This window comes from Malaclemys terrapin, chromosome 2 (assembly GCF_027887155.1).
Source record: "Malaclemys terrapin pileata isolate rMalTer1 chromosome 2, rMalTer1.hap1, whole genome shotgun sequence".
NCBI classification, from domain to species: Eukaryota; Metazoa; Chordata; order Testudines; family Emydidae; genus Malaclemys; species Malaclemys terrapin.
The window spans coordinates 54024428-54048657 of NC_071506.1; the positions used below are offsets into that span (position 1 = coordinate 54024428).

At 38.0% G+C, this 24230-nt stretch overlaps 1 protein-coding gene across 4 annotated transcripts in view; it reads right to left on the reverse strand.

Moving 5' to 3' along the window:
- The window catches only part of ZFHX4 (zinc finger homeobox 4), a 177696-nt gene that overhangs the window by 4610 nt on the left and 148856 nt on the right, over positions 1-24230 (reverse strand). For 3 of the 4 annotated variants that reach the window (XM_054018400.1, XM_054018398.1, XM_054018399.1), the window contains exons 5-9: positions 21668-21784; positions 14972-15105; positions 14617-14817; positions 12348-12465; positions 6025-11418 (exon numbers count right to left, since the gene is read on the reverse strand). In XM_054018400.1, the coding sequence (XP_053874375.1) occupies positions 6025-11418; positions 12348-12465; positions 14617-14817; positions 14972-15105; positions 21668-21784 (5964 nt within the window). The remainder of the gene's footprint in view (positions 1-6024; positions 11419-12347; positions 12466-14616; positions 14818-14971; positions 15106-21667; positions 21785-24230) is intronic. The other variant, XM_054018401.1, reaches the window with a different exon arrangement.

The following is a 24230-nucleotide window of genomic DNA, read 5'->3' on the forward strand; positions in this document are numbered from 1 at the left end:
AAAGACTGTTGATTATACAATCCTGGTCATGGAAAGGTCATCATTTGAAAAAAAAGAAAACACCATTGATGCAATAAGAATGAAACCGTACATTATTAATTTAATGGTTTAAAAACTGGAATTATCTCCTGCATTAATAAACCGTATATTTACTTGTATAAAATTTCATTCATTATAATGTTATATTGCTTGAAAACATACAAATTATGGCCCTGATCCTGCCATCATGTTTGTGTGCATGAACCCTTGCTTGTATATAGATTTTTGTGGGAATGCAACAATGGATCCGTTGGCAGGGTCAGGATCATACTTATAGGTATAATGCTAATGTTCCTGGGTGAAAGTGATTTCCTTCAGTATGCTCCACAGCAAAGGATTAGAAAAGAAGCACCAAGCACAGGGCGAATGTTCCCACTAACTGATACTTTGTCAGATCTCTACTTTGTTATTCATTTTAACCTCACCGATGATATACCCGCTTGTTCTTCACCTGAGAAATCTAGTAACGATGGAGCTCACTACAAAAAAAAATGAAATTTCCCAAATTGAAGTGAGAAAATATAACAATACCAAATAAAGAAAGGTATTGTTATCAACGGCAAATGACCATCCAAGACACTGACAAAAATAGCAAGGAAAGCAATGCTATTCATTATTAGGACACAGCACAGTTCACTTTTTCATTTTTGAGTGTACAGGCAAAGCTATTCTCTACCATCATGACAATCCAGTCAACACAGCATTTGCTGGGAGATAAGTGTATTAGTATTAAAGTACATCTACACAGGAATGCTGTTGTTCTCAGTTTACTTGAAACATGCAGGCATGATTTCCAACTCATTAGAGAAGGAAACCTAAGTGTGCGTTGGTTTTGTTTGGAGGATGCATGCATGGTACAAGTGTCTCTCATATATTAATGGAAGAAATCTTTGCTATGTTTCAAGTACCAAATATAGTGTAAGTGGCTGGTAACAGTCTATTTTAAAGCAATTTAAAGAGGTATAGTTGGCCAGGAAACTAAATGATGGCACAGGATAGAAAAGGGAATTGTAAGAGGCTGTACATTGTGGCCAAGTCTGTTTTCAGAGACAAATAAACTTGGTAGAGAAATGAGCACACAGAAAGCCTAATGTTCAAAAGGACAGTAGGAGTAAAGCAGCCCCCAGGAAAAGCCTATGCGTGCATGGATAAGAGAACAATATTGCCGGCTCTATAATGGAGGTTAGATGGGTATTAGCTACATGGAAGCACTAATCTAGTGGGCAAGAATGAAGTTTAAATCATCAATATCCAGGTGCTTAGCATTACTTAGGAATAAAGGAATTAGAATTCAGGGGGGATGATTATCAGATTTAACAAAGAGACCATTTAATGGTAGCCACAATATCATTACTGCTATTTAATGGTGAGGGCAACGCTAAGGAGTTAAAATGTATTGTTAGCAGGGATTAGATAGTATAGGGAAACAAGTCACAATGGTCATCATTAAAGAGTCAGTAATTGCTGCAGTTACCGTACATTGGTATCTGATACTGTTGCTTCACCCTATACTTTCAGTAGGAAAGAACTGTGGAAGCTTTGTAGTGTCTGTTGAAAATTTATTTGATGGCAACCACCCTACAGGAAAAAGGCATGGATGATGTTATCAATGTGAATTGTTACCCCAGCTTTGTCTTCTGTTTTTGAATCATACTACTTTGGGCTCAATAGCTATTGAGGGTTTTTACAATTCCTTTGCCTTCCTCTTCTCTTTCAGCCCCACTCATCCTCTTGCCCTCAATATACTCACAATGATGCTGGCTACCTCACCCATCCACCTATTTTATTTTCCCATTATATTCTTTGGAATTTAGTTGAAATGTACAAAAATCAACTAAACATCTGAGAACATTGCAGCAAAGAATAGGAGTAATGGGTTTGTTACAGGGAAGTGTGGATTGAGGGTACCTAAAACTCAGTACAGAAGTCCTGATGAATCTCATTCTCCCATAAGTGACATGAAGGAAACAGACTGGAAAATTCACTAATTATAAAGAAATGTTTTATCTCTGCTAAGTGTCTCTTTTAAGAGGCTGTTTTAAGTGGTTTTATGGCAAACTTGAGCTCTCTTTCAGAGGAATCTGAGACAGATAAACACAAACAAGATAAATGAAAAAGGAAACAAGGGTTCAAAGAAGAATAGAGAACATGATTTAGGGCCCTAGTCATGAGAAAAATAAGGGCTGCTAAATCGTATTTCTCTCTTGATAAGACTTCAGAAATGACTGAAGTGCACATTACCCAGTGATGTGCACATTCTTGGAAAAAGCATGCTGTGAATCTTAAAGACAGCCTCAGTCTTAAGTGATGAGCTCAGACTCTAATGATCATGACTTGAAGATCCAGTATTCATTGTAGAAGCACGTTGAAGCACGAGTGTTCTGATAGGGGAAAAACACAAATTAAGAAGAACAGAGAATATTAAGTTTGTTAGCAGAGGATGAAAAACTATAAATGAAACTTCCCAGCAGAAAGCTCTTCCATCTGCAGCATACTGTAAAATAGGAGTGAGGTTGAAGAGTGGAAATAAGCCAGACTTGAAGTATACCCTAGGAAGTGGAACCTCCTGAAAGTGACCATATATACGCTGAACAATCATAATAATAATGCTGAAAAATTATACAGCATTTAATGTCTCTAAGGTGGTGTATTTAATTTAATAGATCAATCATAAGATGGTATTTCTCATTTCAAGAAGTTCATCCTACGGGGAGATGTTTTCTGGGAATAATATCATAGAACCAGACAATCTTTCTGACACTGAGAAAATAACTGTGCCCAGATACACCTGAATATGTCTAAATTTGCTTGATCTGTCTATCCAGAAAGGGAGTTAATATATTCTTCCAAGTGAAGTAATCTTTGCCAGTAAAGGTCCAGTTACAGCACTGTGTTTAATGAAATTAATAGGACCAATTTCAAGTAGTTTAGGCTCAAAATTTAGATGTTCCATAATTTAGGAAAATATTATTTTTCCCTGCCTGATGGTACAGGAAATGTTGCATGTTTAAAAATTTATTTAAAAGCATTTTGAGGGAAGTTAATAACTTCCATGCAGTTTTGAAACCCAAATAAAACAGTGTTGGGCACAAGAACCTGAAAGTGAAATTGATTATAAGCCAAGTGAAGCTGATCAGGTTAGTTTCACTTTCCAGAATGAGTACAATGAAAAAAGTGATAGACAAATGAAGACAAAAGGAAAATTCCATTTTAATTATTATAGTTTCACTAATGTAGTGTCTTAGTAATAACAGCAATGACATTCTATAAAAATGTGCATTTTTTTATGTTGACATTATCCCTTTAAGATCACAAAACAGACTGGCCTTTGCTGCTGAAAATATGTGTCAACCCCATAAACATTTATGCATGTGAGCAACTATTCACATAAGCAATCCCATTAAATCAATGGGACAGCTTGTGTGTATGTGTTAGCAGATCGAGACCAGGAAGAGGAAATGACACACAAGCAAAAAATAATAAAATCTGAAATTCAGAGCATGTACAATAATTGAGGAACAGGTTGGTAATCCCTTGGGAGCAGACTTCAGGAAATCCCTCACACAGTTAGTAAGGCAGAAGTGGTATTCTGATGGCTGTGAATGCAGAAAAAGTTAGAAGATGAAGAGTTAGAAGCAGTGAAGAGTCTGCTCAGAGGCAGACTCCAAGAAGGTTATGCTTAAACTTTTCCCGGCATCAAATATGGATGTGAACTGTCACCCAAAGCACAGCAGAGGAAATGTTAAAAGTGGGTTAATTAGGTGTGGAGAATAGCAGTGTTGAACACATATTAGAGAACTTTTAAGGATAATGAGTACTTTTCAGTAATGAATGATTAAACTAATCTATTTTTATTTTCACTGTGACTACTACTCTATTATGTACCATTAGGGAATGAAGATTTATCTATGCACATATTTACTGGGCAACAAAAAAGGGATGCAGGGGCTACTTAACATATGGTTGAAGAAAAACCTAATGACAAAACTCTATTAGCCAATTTACACCGTGGAGTTAGACCATAATGAACCGATTAACCCAAAAAGATGTGAGATGAAAGGGGCTGAGAATCCATCTCAATTGGTGATTCACTGAGTATGTTACTGTATTAATGATTTAAATGTATCTCAAATAAAAGATGTAGTGTGGAAATTAGACAATCTGATAATTCAATTATCATAGACCAGCTGGTCTGTATTACCAAACATTTCGTCTGTACATTAATAAGGGAATAATTTGGAGAGCTATGTGAGTTTCCTGGGGTTTACTATATTTGAAGATGAGGTTGACTAAGGCCATTTAGCGAAGTTATGTAGACAAATTATATTATATCCCTGATTTCTATAAACAGAGATTAGCCACTTTTGGACATATACATTACATACAATTAAGAGGAGACTAAATGAATATATTACAGTATTTCAAAACTACTTCCTATTTGTTTTATATGCACTCTGTGTGCCAATAACTATTTGACAAAAACAGAAGGGCACTCAGCCAGAGAATCCATTGTGGAAGGAAAGCCCTTCTGACCCAATGAATAGAAAAACAAGATGCTTTGACCACCACTTAGGGAAGCAATGACATGGTCATCATCAATCAAAACAGAACAGTATAGAACAGGAGCTACTGCTACAGCTCTAGTCTGACTGACCATATTGGTGATTGAATCAGTAGCCCTCGTGGCAAAGTAAGTTGTTTACATAAATCAAAATTTAACAACCTAAAGCAACACAAATGGAGTCACTGGGCCACTTACGTGAAGGGGCCTTCCCCCACCCACTAATTTTGATGTCTAATTACTTGATTTGCCTGTGTAATCAGGTAGGTAGAAATTGAAAATTAGAATTTGCATCCGCAATGTTGCACCTATAGTGAACTCTGCCTACAACCCTGGAAACCATTTAAAAAAAAATCAGGTTCCTTCTGTCAGGGTTAAACAAATTTCTATACAGAAAGCCTAATTCTGTAACCTTAGTGAAACTCTGCACGAGTAAGCACTTCTCAGTAAGAGTAATGGAAGCAAAATGATGTGCAGAGTCAACCGCAGCACTCTGTCTAAATCACAGCAGATGCTCAGTTACATACACAAGCCCGAATGGCATGATGAGCATGTGTAGCGCCCATACAAAACACAGGGGGTTGCAGATGCTCAGCACCTCTCAGGATTTGGGCCTCAATGAAATAGTCAATAAGAACTGCCTCCAGTAAAAATCTGTTTCACGTCTAGTTAAACACCTTCTGAATTAGGCAACAGATTTTGATGAGTCTATTGGGTGGTTGTTTAAGGCAGGTTTTGGTGCAAATTCTACTCTGTGTTTCATAGGCTGATTTGTTCAGTTTCATTTTTTCAAGCCATTAAATATAAAATGTTAATCTACACTTTGTGTAAAGAAATCCCAACTCAAAATAACTAGAACAATAATATTAGATAAAATGTTATTGCAGTCAAGGCTGCCTAAGGGCTCGTCTACACAATGTATTAGTCTGCACTAGTGGAGTGTAATTTGTAGTGGGCACTAGTGTGTTGTGCACTAACTGGCCCATGTGGACCCTGCTGGTGTGTACTAAAAGTTTCCTAGTGCACATTAATGTAATCCCGTTTCAAACAGTACTACATTAACGTGCACTAGGGAACTTTTACCGCATGCCAGCAGGGTCCACATGAGCCAGTTAGTGCACAACACACTAGAGTGCACTATACAGATAGTTACACAATTTAATAAAAAGTACTTCTGGAAGTTGGATTTCAATTTAATTCTTCAACTGAATTTCAGTTTTGGGAGAACCAGTGATATTACCAATTACCTACTGAAACAATCCAATAACGGGCTGAATGTAGTCAATAGCAGTACTTTGATTCACACAGAGAAGTGATAGGAATAGGATATGAATGCACAGTATGCTGTTCTTCACAGGTGTTCGATAACTACACAATATCATTAAAATTAATCAAATAAACAATTCATCCCCTTACTGACTTACTGTTTGAACTTTGTGGAAATCCAGGCAAGGAGGATGGACCATTCATTCCAGGCAGAAGAACAGGAGGAAGGCCAGGGAGTCCTGGGTAAGCTGCTGGCAAACTGATACCATGAAGTGAACTGCTGTCCATCATGCCTGGCTGCTGTACTGTTAAGCCTAGTACATCTGTAGCCTTCTTTATACGATCCAATTCCTGCTGTGCCATCAGCTGTCTAACAGTTGTGGGAGCTAAATAATCTTTCTCCCGATCTAGCTGACTTCCTACAGTTTCTCTCACTTTTGAAATATGTTGTTTGGAAAAGATATGGTCTCTTATAGATAAACGTGCAGAATACTTCACCCCACATAGAGAACATTCTGGCTTTGTCCCATCAGGTCCAGTCTGATTTATCATGAATGGCTTCCCTATGTTAATTTTGAATTTCTTTTCTTTTGCCCGGGCATTCTGGAACCAAACCTGGACCACCCGTTTGGGCAAACCAATCTCATTCCCTAGCATTTCACATTCTTGCATGGTTGGAGTCCGATAGTCACTAAAGCAAGCCTTGAGGACTTTAAGTTGGAGGTTACTCATTTGTGTTCGAAAACGTTTGTGACCTGGTCGATCACTATTTTTGGATTTAAAGGGGTTGTTAGCTCCAAATGGGTTGGGCGAACTTGGATCTGCAATGCTTGATGTTTCACTGCGATCGGCATTATCGTCAGCATCATCAGTAATGTAAAAACTTTGGTCATGATCACCATCTTTGTCACTGAAATGTACCGATGGGCTAGTTAGGGAGAAGAGAAACTTTTCATCACAATTCTCAATTGTAGGTGTGGTTGCTGTTTTTGAAAAAGAATCATTCACAAGTGTTTTTGGCTCTTTGGGAGATGATACAGGTTTCACATCCCCTGAACTACCAGTCATGTTTTCCATTTCATTGTTTCCCTCATCTCCTGTTGTGGCATCACTAATCGCTGTATTAATTGATGAAGTCTCATCAAAGTCAGTCTTATTTTGATCATACCCAGAGTCAGCAGGAGGGGCATTCAGATGTTCTATATCCTCACTGCACTCCGCTTTGAAAGAAGAAGGGCTTAAAAGATTCTTTGGGGACATCTCTGCAGTTTTACTAACAGGGGTTGACACTGTGGAGGCTAATTCATTTTCACTTGATAGATCAATCTTTGTTAATGATAGTGACGGATAATCAAAAAATATATATTTTTGTGGACTTTCTCCTCCATCTTCAGTTGATATTAACGGACTTGGAGGCAAACTATAACCTGCCTGTTTTCCTTCATTCCAGTGCCGAGAACGAATGTGACTTTCCAAAGCTGACTTTGCTTTAAACAGTGCTCGACAAAAAGGACATCTTTTATGTGACTGGGCTGGACCTACTGCACGGAACTGTCCTTTTCTTTCTCGGGCTCGTGTGTTCTGAAACCAGACTTGTACTACTCTCTTTTTAAGTCCCACTTCACGTGCAATATGATCTAGCATCTTTCTGGTAGGATTAGAATCTAATAGGTATTTTTCATAGAGTATTTCCAGCTGCTCTGGAGTAATGGTAGTTCTCAAGCGCTTATCACGATGTTGGTCTTCACCACTGTTTCCTCCCTCCTTTTCACTACAATTATTATCTTCTTTATCATCCAGTTTTCGTTTAAGTGAGCCAGAAACTGTAGCAGGGTGGGATGTATGTGATGAGCTTGTCTGCTGGGGCATCTGAGCAAGAGAACTATTAAGCAATTGTCCAGTCATCAGAGGATTATTGGGGTCAAATATCATATAGGGCATATCCATGGGTCTTTCTAAAAACTGAGAGTGAAGAAATTGGTTTTGGGCTGCTAGGAAATGCATGTGCTGGTGCTCTTGCCAAAGTTCTAGAGTTGGAAAGGCAACTGTACACTGGTCACATTGGTATTGTAGTAACTGAGGAGGTAGACTGTTCTGTAGAGAAGTCACTGAAATTGACATAGGACTGGAAGGAACTGGTGTGGTTTGTGATGCAGAAGGAGGTCGTCCTACCATCTGTGGTTGTTTTTGCTGTTGTGGCTGAGAGACTGAGGGCTGTGGATCAGAGGAAGTTATTGGTGCAGACTGTACTGGTTTGGTGACTTGTGAGGTGGTATCAATTTGCTTAGGGGTGATGTCATTTTGCTTTGGCTTTTCTGTTGCCTCAGGTTTAGGAGAACTCTTCTCAGGCTCTGGTCTGGGTGATGGCAATAAAGGAGTACTAGAACCAGAACCAGAGCTTGCTGCTGTTGCCGTTGTACTTTTTGATGAGTCTGTTTGGCCAGAAACTGTGAAACTTTTATATAGCATTTGATCTGTGGCATCCATGGAATCTTCTGTTTGGCTTTCATCTTGAGCATCATCATCTTCATCTTTGTAACACTGTTTTTTCTGGTGTGTAATCAAATCAAAAATTCTGGGAAAAACTACGTTGCACTTTTTACATTGATATTGCATGTTGCTAGTTCGAATATAGCGCTCATTAGTGAGTTCCCTTTTTTCATTATCTTTAGTTTCTGCTTGATTTTCATAACTTTTGCGAGCTTTCTGTCGTGCATTTTGGAACCATACAACAATAACTCGAGTAGGTAGGTTAAGTACAGTTGAAAGTTGTTCAATTTCATCATCCTTTGGATAAGCATTTGTGTCAAAAAAATCTTGTAAGACCCTAAGCTGGTAGTCAGTAAACCTTGTTCTAGATGATCTCTTGCTGAAAGATGCATCAGATTTGTAATGCTCTAAAGAAGTGGGTTGAGGATCAATTCTGATATCTTCCAAGACAGTTATGGGAGGATTACTAAAGTTGTATGGGGAATCTTTATTTCTTTGTCGTTCCTTAAAAAGTGTATTACGAAACCAGTGTTTGATAACTTTTTGGGAAAGGCCAGATTTCTCAGCCATTTCTTGAATCTGTTCTTCACTTGGAGAATTGTTAATATCAAAATAAGCCCGCAAGATTTTTAACTGATCATCTGTGATTCTTGTACGTGGACGCTTGAACTGAGAATGTCGTAGGAAGTTGGGATCTAATCCTAGCTGCTGCTGACAAAGCTGAGTAAGATCTGCAGACAAAGTATCCATGGGTGGTAGTTGGAGGGCAAGCTGAGGAGGCAACGCAGGATGTTGCACTGGCTGCATCATAATTGGAGGGAAAAGCGGAAGATCTAATGAAACAGGCAGCTGGACCTGAGGTGGAGCTGAAGATGGTGGCGGAGGGGGCGGAGGGGGTGGCGGAGGTGGAGGCGGCGGTGGTGGGGTAGGTGGAGGAGCTTGCAAAGGAGTGGGAGTTGTATTTTGAATTTTTCCACAGCTGGCCGAAGAAGGCTGTGAAGGAGTTGGAGGCAGGGGCGGGGGAGGAGGCGGGGGAGGTGGTGGTGGTGGCGGTGTTTCTGGAGAGGATGGTGAAATTGGGTAAAGCTTGTCATAAGCCTCCCTGTATTGACGGGCAAATTTCTCTAGTGCTCCATAAGGAAAAAACTGACCGTGCACGTGCTCTTGATGACTCTTCAAAATAAGAATGTTAGAAAATAGTTTACTACATGTTCCACATTCCAGTTTGTCAGTGTTTTCACCTTCACTGGTCTTACTTTTTTTCTGTACTTTTTGTCTGTTTTCATTATACTGAATAACTAGCTCAAAGCCAAAATTCTCCAGCAAAGCTTTGGCTGCGTTTCCTCTAGCCCCAGAAGCTATTCTAGGTGGTGGAATGGTTGGTTCTGAGGATTTCTGCTTCTTCATATCTTTGTTCTCCTTTAGTCCTTCACTTTCATTTGTCAGTTCTTGCTTTGGCTTTTCTTGTTTCTCAGAAATCTCTTCTGATTCTTTATATGATGGCATATCCTTTATCAGCTGGCAGTCTGCACTTACTAGACTATTTTGCTCCTGTTTCATTAGTTTGCTACTTTGCTGATGCTGTTTTTGTGACTGAATTTGGGGTTGTGTTGATTGATACTGTTGTGCTTGTTGCTGTAAGATTTGTAGTTGCGTTTGTCCAACATGGTGTTGAGTTTGTATCTGCTGCTTTAAATCTTCCAGCAGTGATCCTGCCATCCCTGCCATTCCAGGCATACCAAATGTGGCAGAACTAGGCAAACACAGGTCTGGGCTCAGGCTAAATTCTGTCCCAGGTATGTAGAATGGAAAAAGGAATTGAGGCTGTTGAAATTGCAGCAATGCTTCTGGTGTCATGGGAAAGTGAGGCAAAAATGCAGGGTTTAGAAACTGGGGCTGAAAGAATGCAGCTTGCTGTTGCAGTTCATGTTGTAATTGCATTTGAAGTTGTGCTGGTGACTGGGATGGATGATGTGTAGGCTGAGCAGAAATTAATTCAGAAGCTTGCTTTTTATTTAATTCTTTGGCATCTAAGTGGGTATCTTTGCTGTTAACTGCTGGTAAGCTCATAGAATCTAGCATCCCTTGGCTAGGGCTATTAACATTCCCTGCTACACTATTTCCACTAGTTATATTACCACTTGGTTCTAATTTTGCAGCCCTTGCCTTAGTCTGATGAAGCACAGATCTCATATGGATTTCCAACGTAGAACTTTGGCTATATGCAACATTACAAATGCTGCATTTGTAGGGTTTGTTATCAGTGCTGCTGTTGCTTTCTTGAGGGACAGGACTTGATGCTTCCTGCAAAACCTTTTTGAGTTTATGTAAATGAGACACTGAATTATAATGGACCAAGAGAATGTTCTTTTGAGTGAAAGATTCTTTACACACTGTACATTTATATGGGCGAGATGGATCTAGAAATTTTTCCATAGTAAAATTTGGCCCTTTTCTAAAAGGTAAGGTCCGCTTTGGTTCTGAGCCTATGTCATCTGGAATAGAGCTACTATCACTTCCTACAGGACTTGCTTTACCTTCCTGGTCCATCTCATAATCTCGTTCTATTTCCTGTTCTAGTGCATGATCATCTTGTGCCATACTTTCACTTTCTGCCCAGAGTTCACCATTTACAGGTAATGATGCATACAGCTGCTGAATTTCAGCTTCATTGAGTTCAGGGTGGCCTGCTTCCAAGTGTTTTTTTAAAGCCTGGAATGTACGGAAGCTACGTTGACAAAGGCTACACATGGTAGCAGCCCGAATAGCATGATACTGGGAATGTATCTGAAGCTTCTGCATAGTCTTAAAAGCCAAGCTACAATGGTTACAACGATATTTATAGACATGGCGATCAGAAACAGATAGTTGCTGCTTCTTCTGCTGTTCGTTCAATTGATCCGGCAGTGATTCGGTGATCTTTGTATCCTTACTGCTGCTCTTATTCCATTCTGGCATTTCAGTACATTCCTTAGGTGGCTTCTGTTCCTCAGTCTTAATTTCCATTCCAGTTTTTGCTTCATCAAGCCCAGGAGTATTTTTCTCATCCATCAGACTGTCACCTGATTAAGGAAGACAAAGAAATATCTTTTAGACATGTAACATTTGAGCATAGGCAATATTATTATTTATCACACTTATCACAGTAGTGCCTAAGGACCAACCAAAAATGGTCTCCGACTGTGCAAGGTACAAACATAGATAGTCCCTGCCCCAAATTGTTAACAAACAAATAAAAGAGAGAGATAAAGAGTAGGGAAAAGGGACAAACATACAAGCAGAGTGATCAGTGTGATGGTGACAAACAGAATGTTAGTGCCACAATATTTTTTGTTAATTCTTAGGATGGGTTCAGTTAGCTAAACATAGAGATGGAGGGGAGGAGAAAGCAGATAGAAGGGATGCTGAGAGGGACAGGGCATGGAGAGAAGAAGGTATTAAGGGGGGAGGGATTAGGTGAAAAGACTGAGCGGGGGCTTGGAGCAGACAGCCTATTAGCACAGGGGGGAAAGTGTCTGGAGTGAAAATTGAAATATGGGCTTGATCCTAAGGACCCATTCATCTGACATTCCATTGGCTCTAGTGCAAGTGACAGATGGCTCATTATCTTTTAGATCATGTCCTATATATTTTTAAAACAGCAAGGGGCTTATTTTCAAAATGGCCACATACAGCTGCATGCCTAATTTCTACATAAAAATGACCACAGGTGTATACTAGCTCAAGTCAAGTATTTGTACAATGACATGGGCAACGTGCATCCAACTAGATATGTGTCTGTGCAAAGAGCTAAGTTCATTGCTGAGCTGTGGCATTTATAGAGGCCCATCTTTGAAAATCATGCCCTAGATGACATCTTACTATTTTTCTCCAGTTACCTCTTATTAATGTTTGTAACCAAAAAACTAGTAGTGTACCAAGGAAGAATCAAGTGGTTTGCTCCAAGAATCACTCATTTAGATTCTCCCTGTCTGGTCTTTTGTTTGCATACCTGAATATTTCCCAGATCCTTCTGCTGTAATGGTAGCAGGTGTGTCACGCTCGGATTTCTCTGAAGGAGCTGCGGGTAATAGCATACTATTGGGCATCATCATATCTGGTACAGGAACCTTTAAAAAACAAGGGCACAATATTATATTCAAAGAAGAAAACACACTGTTTATCAGTGCATCACACATGGTTCAAAGCTTGTCACACAGCAAAACCCAAGGGCTTGATTCAGTCCTGGATTACAGGCCTGTGACCTTGGGCAAGTGACAGTCTCTCCATGCCTCAGTTTCTCATGGGATTACAGCACCTAACCCCATACATCAAAGACTGTGAGGTGCTCTGACACTATGGGAATAAGGGCCAGATAAATACACAGATCGGAGCTGAATTTTCTGTTTGCTGTCTGCTCAAGAACGAAGCGCTTGGAACTTTTGCCCAAAAATCTTTTGAGTCATTACTGTGATACATGAGAATGAAAAGAATATATACATTTCCCACTGAGAAAAATAATTCTAACCACATTAAAAATAAACCAATGGGATTCAAATCTGAAATTTTAAATTTAGCATGGGCAGAGTCCGCTCAGAAAACTAATGCCTTTGGTTGTGGTGAGGTGAGGGTGGAATGAAAAATACTGATTGCAAACATCCCATAGATGAGATTTTTAGCAAACGTCCATTTCCTTTGTGATCAGGGAGATCAGATATGGACAGGACTTGTTACTCTTAGATGGTTACTGAGACAATGTATATGAGAAAGATTAAGTTTTCCAATAGCATCCCCACCACTAAAATTTTCTCCCCAAACCCAGAAACACAACAACCCCCCTCCTAAACTTATACCAACATCAAGACAGGAGAAAATTATTAATATGGAGAAAAAAAAATAAATCCTGCAAGTAGAGGATTGCTCCACAGTTTCTTCAGCCTCTTCTGATGCACTGAACATTATAAGATTCTATTTAAAAAAAATAAAGTTTCAGTGTGACAGTGTAAACAGATGTTTTACTGACTTCTAAACCTAGCTTTTCAGAAACCGGTCTTCAGCCAACCTACGGGAACAGCAAAGGCAGGATCTCACTCCTTCCCCATCCTATTCACCTGGTCCTGGAACTTTGTGGGATGAGGGAGGAATCCGCTCCCCACATGTATCGTGTGCCACTGTAAGGTACGCAGTGTACACATAGCCTAAATGCTAAAAAACACAGCAATGTAGTTGGCCTAATTAAAATTCACAAAATTAAATAAAACAAAAATTTAAGAAATGCAAAAGTTACATTTCCAACCTATATAGTATTTCCTATGTGATGGGCCAAATATTCTGGTTTGGCAGAACTGTACTTAGTACAGAACCAGGGCTAGCTGGTGATGAGCTGAGCTCCTAGTACTATGTAGAGAGGGCTCAGAGCTCTCCATCCAGGCCTCCTTCCCCCTGGTCACACATAGGAATCAGGAGCAGGGTTGTGTAAAGCTGCCACACTAGCTCTATGGGTGAAGAAATGCCTTGGTGGAAAGAGGAATCCTCAGGGGGCTGAATCTGTGGGCTTTAGAGCAGCTTTCCTCATAGAAGAGGCAAAAAACGGCCAGAGCAGACAAAAGAACTGGGGACGGTTGTTTTCTGGTTAAAGCTGTGATCCAACAACTATTAATATCATATAACACGTGCCAAAATGACCTGGTATATCATGGTATATGTTGTTTTTATATTTCTAGTTGAACTTAAGGAATTCATTTGAATATTATATGTTATGAAATATGTTCAGAAAATCTCACAATACCAATTAACACTGATAAAAGTAATACTTTGCAGTAGTACTTTTTGCCCAGTGAACTCCTACTAATTTACAAACAATCAATAAGTTAATGTTCACAATGCCCTTGTGGGATGATTACACCCAATTTAGAGATGTGCACTGAGGCAGAGAAAGGTGAGTGGCCTGATTTTTCAAATTTGACTTAAATGTAAACTCCAGGGTCTCAGCATCTTTGAAAATCTAGCTTCAGTGTCTTGCCCTAGGGACATAAATTACTGATAAATTACAAGGTGGGTGAGGTAATATCTTTTATCGGACCAACTTCTTTTGGCAAGAGAGACATGCTCTTGAGTTTACACAGAGCTTTTCTTCACGCCACAGAGCTAGGAACAGAATCCAAAAATCCTGACTCTAGGTCCCCAGCTCTGGCTACCAGAATACTAGGTCACAACAAATTCATTGTCTACATGTCTGAGTATGTTCCTGTCAAATGTGTATCAGTATTTTGAATACTTACGGTCATAAGCAGTTTCTCCACACAGTCAGGAGACACACTGTGCAAATGGGTCAAATGAAGTTGGAGATGCATTTTGTTGCTGAGGACATCCTGGCAGAGGGGACAGCAGATAACGGGCTGCATTGAATGCTGTGACAGGACATGCATCTGGATACGATTTGGGTCCCTACTACTGTAGTTACAATAAGGACATTGATAGAACTGAAAAACAGCAAATGAAGATGCAGCGTATTAGTGTGTTTTGAATAACTCGATAGCATTGCTATTTCAATAGCATATCATCTCTGTTTTACCGTACTTTTGAGCTACCTGAGAGAGTTCTATGAGGCAATGGAATTGTTTCATTTTCTTTTACCTGTTCATGTCCAAATTTATTGTCCTCAAGAGGTTTTGATTTTTTAGATGCACCATCCTCTTCTTTTGCCTGAAGTAGCTGTTGTGTCCCTACCGCAGTGTTCACTTTTGGCTCCTTCTCTGGTGTGATTATTCCTGTTCCAAAAACATAATGTTTAAAAAACATGTTTTAAACTTAGAAGTGTTATGCTATACAAAGAGCTGTGATTATGATGCCTTATAATCTCCCACATGGTTATGCTAAATATCAAAGAAAAATGCATTTAAATAAAACAATTTGAAACCTAGCAAATACATAAGTGAAAACACGCTTTTATCCTTGATGCAGATTCTAGAAATAAATTTTAAAATGGACTCTTCTCTCTTGTTTAGATAACCTTTGGTTGCCTTGAAAGATTAATCAATAACATGCTCTCTTCAGCATCTCAGTCTGAATTTCTCTATTACATTAAATCAAATCAACTTTCACTCAGAAATCCTTGTTTTCCAAAATAGTTAATTTTCTAACATTTAATTACCTTCTACCATTTCTAAAATGTTTGGGCAGTGAAATTATTGTGCTGCTTTGATAAGCCCTGCTTGGTTATAGTCCTGAAACTAAATATAGTGAGCCTCTAAAAAATACAAAAAACCCCCAAAACCATAAACAAAAAAACCTCAACTCCAGACACCTCCCAAAACCTACAACTCCATGCACACATTGTGGAAAACAGGATTTGAGCTAACTAAATACTAATTATATGCAAAAAATCAGTCATTTTGTGTTGCTTTAAAGGTTTACATTATGAAGTTCTATAATGTGGTATTGTAATCAAAACCAAGAATATAATTATTTTCTATAGATAGTTCTACTACTAAGTATTAAATACTATATTTAATATTATGCCTGAACTAGCTGTATAACGTGGCCCAGTCGTGCACACATCAAAGAAACGAGTGCAATTCTAATTTCCCAGTCCATCAGAAAATTCTTTCCAGCATCAATTTGCCAGATAATCTCTTTTGCTAGGCTGGATATTACAACAGCATTGGGTAGGCATGTCACATACATCTCACGACAAACACAAAACCTCATTTACCAACCATTCCAATCTCATCATAGTGCGGCATCATCTGACCTTTTTTCTGCTGTTTATTATGAGTATTTCTAATTTTAACTTTCAATTTTCACCATCTTCCAGTCAATTTGCAACTAAATTATTTCCAGGGTGAGGACACTATCACTGGACAACTGGGTGCAAATACATCTTGAAATGCAATGAAGCTAAACCATTGATTGCTATCAGACCCAACGTAAATATATAGTCCAGGGGTAATCTGATTGTATGCTGTGCATGAAGATTTATCTTGATTTTTTTTCAATCCACATAAGGTTCATATAAATGAACAAATTGCACCTCATTGCACAATAACCTAGTTTTAATTTAAAAATAAGATCATGGATGTTATGGAAACAAGGTAAAGATGAACAAAGAAAATGCTTGTATTTTTCTCTGGAAAAAAACAAGAACTTTTTTCTCTCATTACATAGGCAATATAATATTTGATATAAACAAGGCAACATTAGGGGGGAAAAGTAAAATAAAAGGACAGCTTTCAAGGTAAACAGAAAAAAAACAAACAGACCCTGAAAACAATAATAAATAGTCGAATACTGAATCATACAGAGGTATTTTCCTTAGGGCATTTTTTTAAACACACAAATATATTTTATTACATATACAGTAATGGTCACTTCCCCACACATTACATTTATATTTGTTTCCTAGTGTAATTACTTAGTTTCATGTAATTTAGACTAGTAATTCCGACACATTGCTGGTAAAATTTAAGTTTATTCCTGAAATATTTTCCTACCTTTAATGACTAATTGGTCAACAAGCTTAGTTTCTGGAACTCCATCAAATTTCCACACTGTTCACTAATCCTCTAGGCCTTACTTAGGCTAGTCAGTAAGGCCCAGCTGTTTAAAGGTATGTAGGCATTGCTGTGCTCAGCATTGAAATGCCTAACTGATTTAGGAGGCCAAGTTTCATTTTCAAAAGGTATTTAGGCATTGAGGAGCCAATATCGTATTGATGGTCAATGGAATTTAGGTTCCTAAGGGCCTAAATCCCTTTTGAAAATGAGATTTTGCCTCCTAAATCAGTTAGGCATTGCAATGCTGAGCGCAGCAAGGCCTATATACTTTAAAGAGCTGGGTTTAAGAGTTTTGCTTGATTAAGGGCTGCAGGATTGGGTCTTTGATGCCTAAAGGCATAATGTACATGACAACAACATAAGCCATCATTATATTACTCAGTTTAGTTTTCGATACTCCCTAGACTATCAGAATATATGTGGGAGTACAGCATTATTATTTAAATACCTTAAATATGAGAATTATGGGAAATAAAAAAGTGACACACTCTATTAACAGAGAAAGGTTACTCTTCAAGTCTTAGAAAGATAGGTTCAAATTATTAACCTCTCTTCATTTCCAACTGTCAAAAATGTCTAACAGTTGACTACTGTCTCTTATCTACATCATATGTCACTTTAAAATGTCCCATTTTAAAGATAATGGACAGATTCTCAGCTGGTTTAGATTGGTATTACTATACGGCATGGCTGATTTACACCTGCTGAGGATTTATTTATCCCCAAATAAATAAATAAATAAAAGGCATATTTTCTCCATATCATGTTATATTCATGTTGCACTTTGTTACAGGAATTTTGTGGGCAAACTCTGCTTCCAGTTATATTGGTGCAAGTGGATTAATATTGGTACGAACTGTTGGTGGAATTTAGCTGTGAGCAACAGAGAGAGAATGCATAGTGTGTTTACATTATGCAAGATTTTCTACCACTGGATATGATAACTATTTCAAGGGACCAATAACAATCATAAAACTCATATTTCTTGTTTCTATAGTTACAAGTATTGGTTTTGTAAATTTTCTTTTGTGTTTAATGTAAACCAATCCTTATAAAACACTGCATTTTGGGGTAATAAATACATAACAAAGAACAGTCCCTTTACTATGTTTACTATGCTAATTATATAAAATGTTAAAGCTAACCAAGGCAATTGGGGGTAGGGTGGGGGGGGGAATCTGGATTCATTCAACCATAAACGTTGTTGCTTTTTAAATGACCAAAGTTACATCTGGCATCAAGTAAAATAACAGTCTCAAATTTTTATGGTAAGCATTAGAAACCTAGGGCCTGATTCTCCAGTGCTTTGCTCCTTGTGTAGTCATTTGCACCTGTGCAGAGTGAGTGGCAAACACTACCAGGTTAAATTAGTAGTGTTTTATACTATGCACCCACTTTTCACAAGTATAAATGACTGCACAAAGGGCAAAGCACTAGAGATTCAGCTCCTTTTAGTTCAACTGATACCAGTGAAGCGCCCTAACATCTGATATATACTATGTACTTTCACCAGTGAATTCACTATTTTGACAAGTTCCCTGTGGAGTGACAGAGCAAAGACATGGGCTTATAGAATTGGCATTACTAAAAAATTGCAATTGGACAGTATTAAAGGTCCTGAGGTATGCAACTTTTAGATCATTTGTATAGTTGGATATTCCACTAGCATTGTATTCTTAATATGCAATTTTAGAAAAAAATGTGTTTTAAATATACAGTTTTTGTTCTAGTGACGTGCTATTTGTTGTTTTCTGGTTAACTGTGAAACACAGCCGCAATTCATTTTATAATGTAAAATACACAGCATTAGTTTAGTTGAATAATGTAATTTCAATGCATTTAGCTCAAAAACTAAGCTTAATTATAAATAAGCACTATGAAATAGACTAGTCAATGATTACCTGTCAGTTACAGAATTATTTAATTCATATAAGATTGCTAGTACAAAAATGACATAATTCACTGCAATTCAAATGCAATCACCTACTTAATAATTCTAAAACCCTAAAATAAAAACAAGGGTCATAAAAAGGTTTATGTTAATAACAAGTGGGGAAAGCCTAATAAAACATGTGTCCTAACGAAATAAAATTCTGAAAAACCTATGAACAAAAATACTGGTTTGTTATTTATGAATCAATGTATTTCATAAAGATTGCATAACTTAAGACTTGTGATATATCAGATGATGTTACTCAACTTCAAAATAATTCTAAAATTAAAATTACCGGTACAGCATTCTAATTAGAGTAGAATGAAAGAGTAATTTTCACTGCAATAATGAAGGTTAATTTCCATCCTTCCTCATGTTTACTACCTTATTAAAAAGTGCTCCCCTTAGCCATGGCAGAGACATATTATATTTTCAATGCAAATGTATTAATCTGGATAAATTCCATATTAATTCTTGCATTGCATAGAGCTGTAATTTGGATTATAATTAATCTAAAGTGGCACTAGATTTAAATGACAATATAAATGAGGCATTAGTAGGCTTTTCTGTTCTGAATGAATATTCAACAAATATCACTTTCATATTGCCAAGTCTCATTCTGAAAGCTCCAGTCCTTGAGATAAGGTAAGCAATACAGCACAACATCTTACACAAACACACTGTTACTAAATAACATGTTAATCCTTTCTCCTCTAATAGATTCCATGCTAAAGAGGGGTCACACCGCTTTCCTGTCTAACTTGTTAAGATTGTGATTAATTTATTGGTTTTCTTGAGATTTCTCTTGGCAAGACTTTCAACACTCAATTCATGAGAAAGCCCAAATTAACATTCAATTATATATAAGCAGTTATTCAGTCATTAGAAATACTTGTCAGCTGAGTTGAGAATTAAGACCCTGGCATGAGTGCTACATAAGCAGAATTAATTTAGAAAATTAAACAAAAGTTTTTAAAAGGTCAGTTTAAGAGTTTACAGTATAAATTGTTTTCTGTGGTCGCTGAAAAGCATGAGGACATTTGTTTTTATACTGCTCTTACTGCAGAGATACCTTTGTAATTACTGACGCTGGGACGCACCACAATTATGCCATTTTTGTTGTACTGCACCCAGCAGGCATCTGGGCATAGGTTTGCCCAATTAAAGTTGGCTCTTATGACAGACTAATCCTAGTGGAATCTTGAGAATTCCCCCACACTATTTCTTCCAGAGTCCATTTTCGCCGTTGGACCTTTAATACCTTCCTCCACAAGTATGAATGAGTTTGCTTTACAAAGAGTGGGCAGATAAGTCCTCTGAAGTGGATTCCAGTGCCCCCTAGTAGAGCGAATGATAGGAAATGTATGCTTCATGTGGCTGTCTCCTTTCCCTTGAAGCATTTCCAGGATGACCCACTGATTAGACAACGCGGAAAAGACCCAGGTCAGCTTAGGAGCATGGCTTTACTGTGCTGCAGACAGCTCTTTCCAAGTCAAAGAGCCAGCCAAGGGGGATATATATTTTAAACCACAACATAGTTTCTTCTTCAACATCATCTTTGTCATCAGCAGCCTTTTTGCAGTCTCTTGATCTCAAAAATAAAACAACTGAAGTGCAGCTGAGGTCTAAACTGTAACAGATATTGACCTCAACATGTCAACAAGAAAACTTAAACTAAGCTTTAATCCCTAAAGCAGTCTTCTGAATTAATTTGATATAGAAAGGGCCATCAATAAATATTTTGAATAAATCCAAATTTTTTAACATGTAGAGTGAATTACAAATATGGGCTAATTCAGGTTTAAGTAAATGTGCATGTAAAATGATATTTTCTGTACAACTAAATGTCGTTATGGAGAATACAAGCTCCTCTATATGCTGCTGTCATTGGGATACAGGGAAAAGATATATGAATACCTGAAACTAATAGGCTTCAACCTGTTTCAGCATTTCTTCTGCTTCAATGAATCCAACATAATGTAACTAGGTATAGCGTGCAGCAAAAGTAGCCAATGTAATATTCATTGCGACCATAGATTTCCATCTCATACATAAAAAACATGGATGAAGTCACATATTTGCCAAATCAAATACAGAAAAAGCCTTGGGTATCTACACCAGATGCTGGCCTTGGGTTTGTTTATGCACAAGTAAATGTCATGACATAGGGGTTTTGTTTTCAAAGACAGTAGCTTTCATTACTGGGCTTCGTCTATTCCAGGAGATCAAAATTACCTAACTTATAATCCATTTTCAATGATATTTCCTCTTTCTTAGGCTGAATCATCTGTAATCTTTTTTGCTGGATTTGGGTTTTTTTTTTTCTCTAAATGCCTCAAATAAATGCCCAGGAAGAGGGCAGATTCTTGACTGTAAGTGGTCAGACAGCAAGAATGAAAACAAAAACCCAACTTCAACAATAATAATAATAATAATAACCCCCCCTACATTCTTAGGGTTACAAGAGGGACCAAATTTGATTGCAGAGAGAAAAGAATTCAAGTGGTATCTAATCCTATGCTTATGAAAAATTAATATGCCATCAGAGGAATCACAAGTACAGCTAAGATTAATGAAAGGCGCTTAAAAAATTACAAGCACACAAACTGATTTGATTAAAAAATAATCTCACTGGTCGTCCTGTAATATTCTTCAACTTATCCGCATCTATCCTGTCAGATGGTTATGATTAAAAATAGGTCAATGGGAGGCTACTGATAGAAATCACATGCAAAATGCACATGCAATGAATAGTAGTGGGAATGTCCAGACAGTTTAAAATGAAAGAGCATTTAATAGGATAAAAGGGGGGGGGAAGGGGAGGACAAAATTCTAGCATCTTACCAGAGTCTTTACTAGCTTTTTTGCCTTCACTAGTGTCTCTCTCACTTGTGTCTTTATCATCAGCAACAGCCACTGATGTACTTTTAGCAGACCCTTCTGTATCTTCACCTTGTTCTTCTGTGGATAAGCACAGAGAAGAGCTAACTTAGTGACCAGTTAACATCAATTAAAAACACAGCCTTTAGTAAGAACAGAATCAAAGGAAAGGGGAGGGGAGAATGAAGAGGGAGAAAAAGAATGGCACTTTCAAGTGATTTTATATGAATTATGAAAAATGTGCAATATTTCAGATTCTATCCAGAAATTATAAACATGACTTTATCAGATCATACAGTGTTCACCAGTATGACAGATCTAACACTTCTCATTTGGTTCCCATTGGCTAGAACTGATTTGTATAAACACACACACACACACACAGTATTGAACAAAAAAACCCTCACATATAAAATTAATTTTAAAGCCAAAAAAAGAGAAAGAAACTCAAAAATAAATCCTATTAGCGTAGCAGTATCTGGCTAATTGTAGTATGTAAGTACTGTATTAAGTATAAACCTTTGGCTTTGTTGGAGAACTCTCAGATTTTGTCTCCAGGGGGAGCTATACAGGGTAAATGATACAACTTAGTATATTGCTCTTAAGGAATCAGTATTACCCACACCTCACTTACGTGTTCACACAAGCTAGATTACATGGAAATCTTCACAGTAACTCAACCCTATTTAATTATTCTGTAAATCTTAGCTATGCTGCTACTGGTGGATTAATCTGTTTATGCAGTTAGCTTCTATGCTGGGGCTGTGTAGCACTAATCCGTGAAAGGCCCACTGTTCCTTTTCATTCTGTGATCATTTGTCTCTCACTGTGCTGATGTCACATTTTAATGAATTTTTAGCAATCTGAGTAATGCCAGATAACCAGACTTGCAACTCCCTACAGCACGGCATGCTGTTTTCATTGCAGCACAAAAAAAAAAATAAAATAAAATAAAAATAATATTTCCCAGTTTAGGTAGGAATTATATAAATTAGGAGGTGAAGGTAAAATAGGATTTGAAGCACCAGGCTGCTCAATTTCATAAAATCTTTAATGACCATATAAATTAACCCTGGAAAGGCAAAAGGTCACAGACACACATTTGCATACACTCTTCTATTCACTTTTGATAAGCAGAGCTTTTATGCAGAGAACATGATACAATTAACCCTTCAGGAACCACACAAAATGCAGTTACCGACATTTTAAGTGTCAAGCATTAACTGAAAATTACACACTGCATAAAATTTTCATTGTAAATGCTATAGTGATTGAAAGGGGAAATAGTGGCCCTCTCTGCACCCCATGTTTTATTAATAACTTTCTGACAAGAGAATGAAATATCCTCTGTCATATGTAGCAGCTGAGCACAAAAAAATTGCTACTTAGTGCCTTACTTGCCAGCCATGCACTGTAACTGTACATCTAGGCAAACAACCCTAAGAAAGACAGTAGCGTGCTTATCAGATTCAAAACTCTACACAAAACCTTTTGTAAATTAGAAAAGAAAGAATTCAGCTGCAACTTTGAATTAAAGAAAAAAAAATCAAAACAATGTGTTTGGCACGAACTTGCCAGTGTTTCTACATGAGAGGGCTCAACATCAATGTCCATTTTTTAAAACAATGCTGAAAGAAAGGCAGTCACATCTTTTTAAAATAAATGTATATATAAAAATTACCATCAAAATGGAAACACACTTCTTGCTGCTTTAGTCTCTTCCCTCCCCCCACCTCCTCTCTCAGTGATGATTACTAATCAAACATGGTAGGCATCTTAGTCACAGTTGGAAGTGAGGTTGTATTTGTAAGGGTGGCAGGGGAGCACAGTTTGGGATGCTGTGAGTCTGTGATCATGACTGGATTGGGCTGTGTTAATGCCAAGTGCACACACATGAAGCTCATATCCAGTGTCAGGCCCCATGGCCTAAAACAGCCAATGGCAATTCCTTTTCGACTCATCCTTGGGAATGAATGCATTGGTTCTTTTAGTAGATTTACTGGCCCATTCCCCCTGGGCTGGAAAATGAAGTGTCAAAGTGCTACTGAGTGTCCTTATCTTGAGGGGACATAAAATCGTACGGGCTATCGTGGCACACATTAATAAACCATTGTGTGTGTGTCAGGAAAAGAGCGAGAAAATTATGAAGGTACTAAAAGAAAAGCTACAGTATCATCTGGGTCTCATCAGACAATTTTTGCAGGGTGCTCTCCTGTTTTTCTGGTATGTGTTTTAAGTGTGAGAGAAATTCCCAGACATGTTCTCCTATACATCATCGTGGTGTCTGACCTCAGCCTGACCCTGGCAACAGTTTGAGAAATCTGAATGTGAACAAAGACTCTGTGTCAGCAGCAGAGAGAGATTGCGGGATAGACTTTCCCCATCAACTTAATCGCAAACAGCAGTTCTGAGGCCATAACTTTACAGGGCTCCACAAGCCACAAACACATAACCTTTAGAGGTGAAACTGCCCCCCCACCCCCACCCCACCTCCCTTCTGTGATTTTTCTCAGTCCTCTGGTACTCC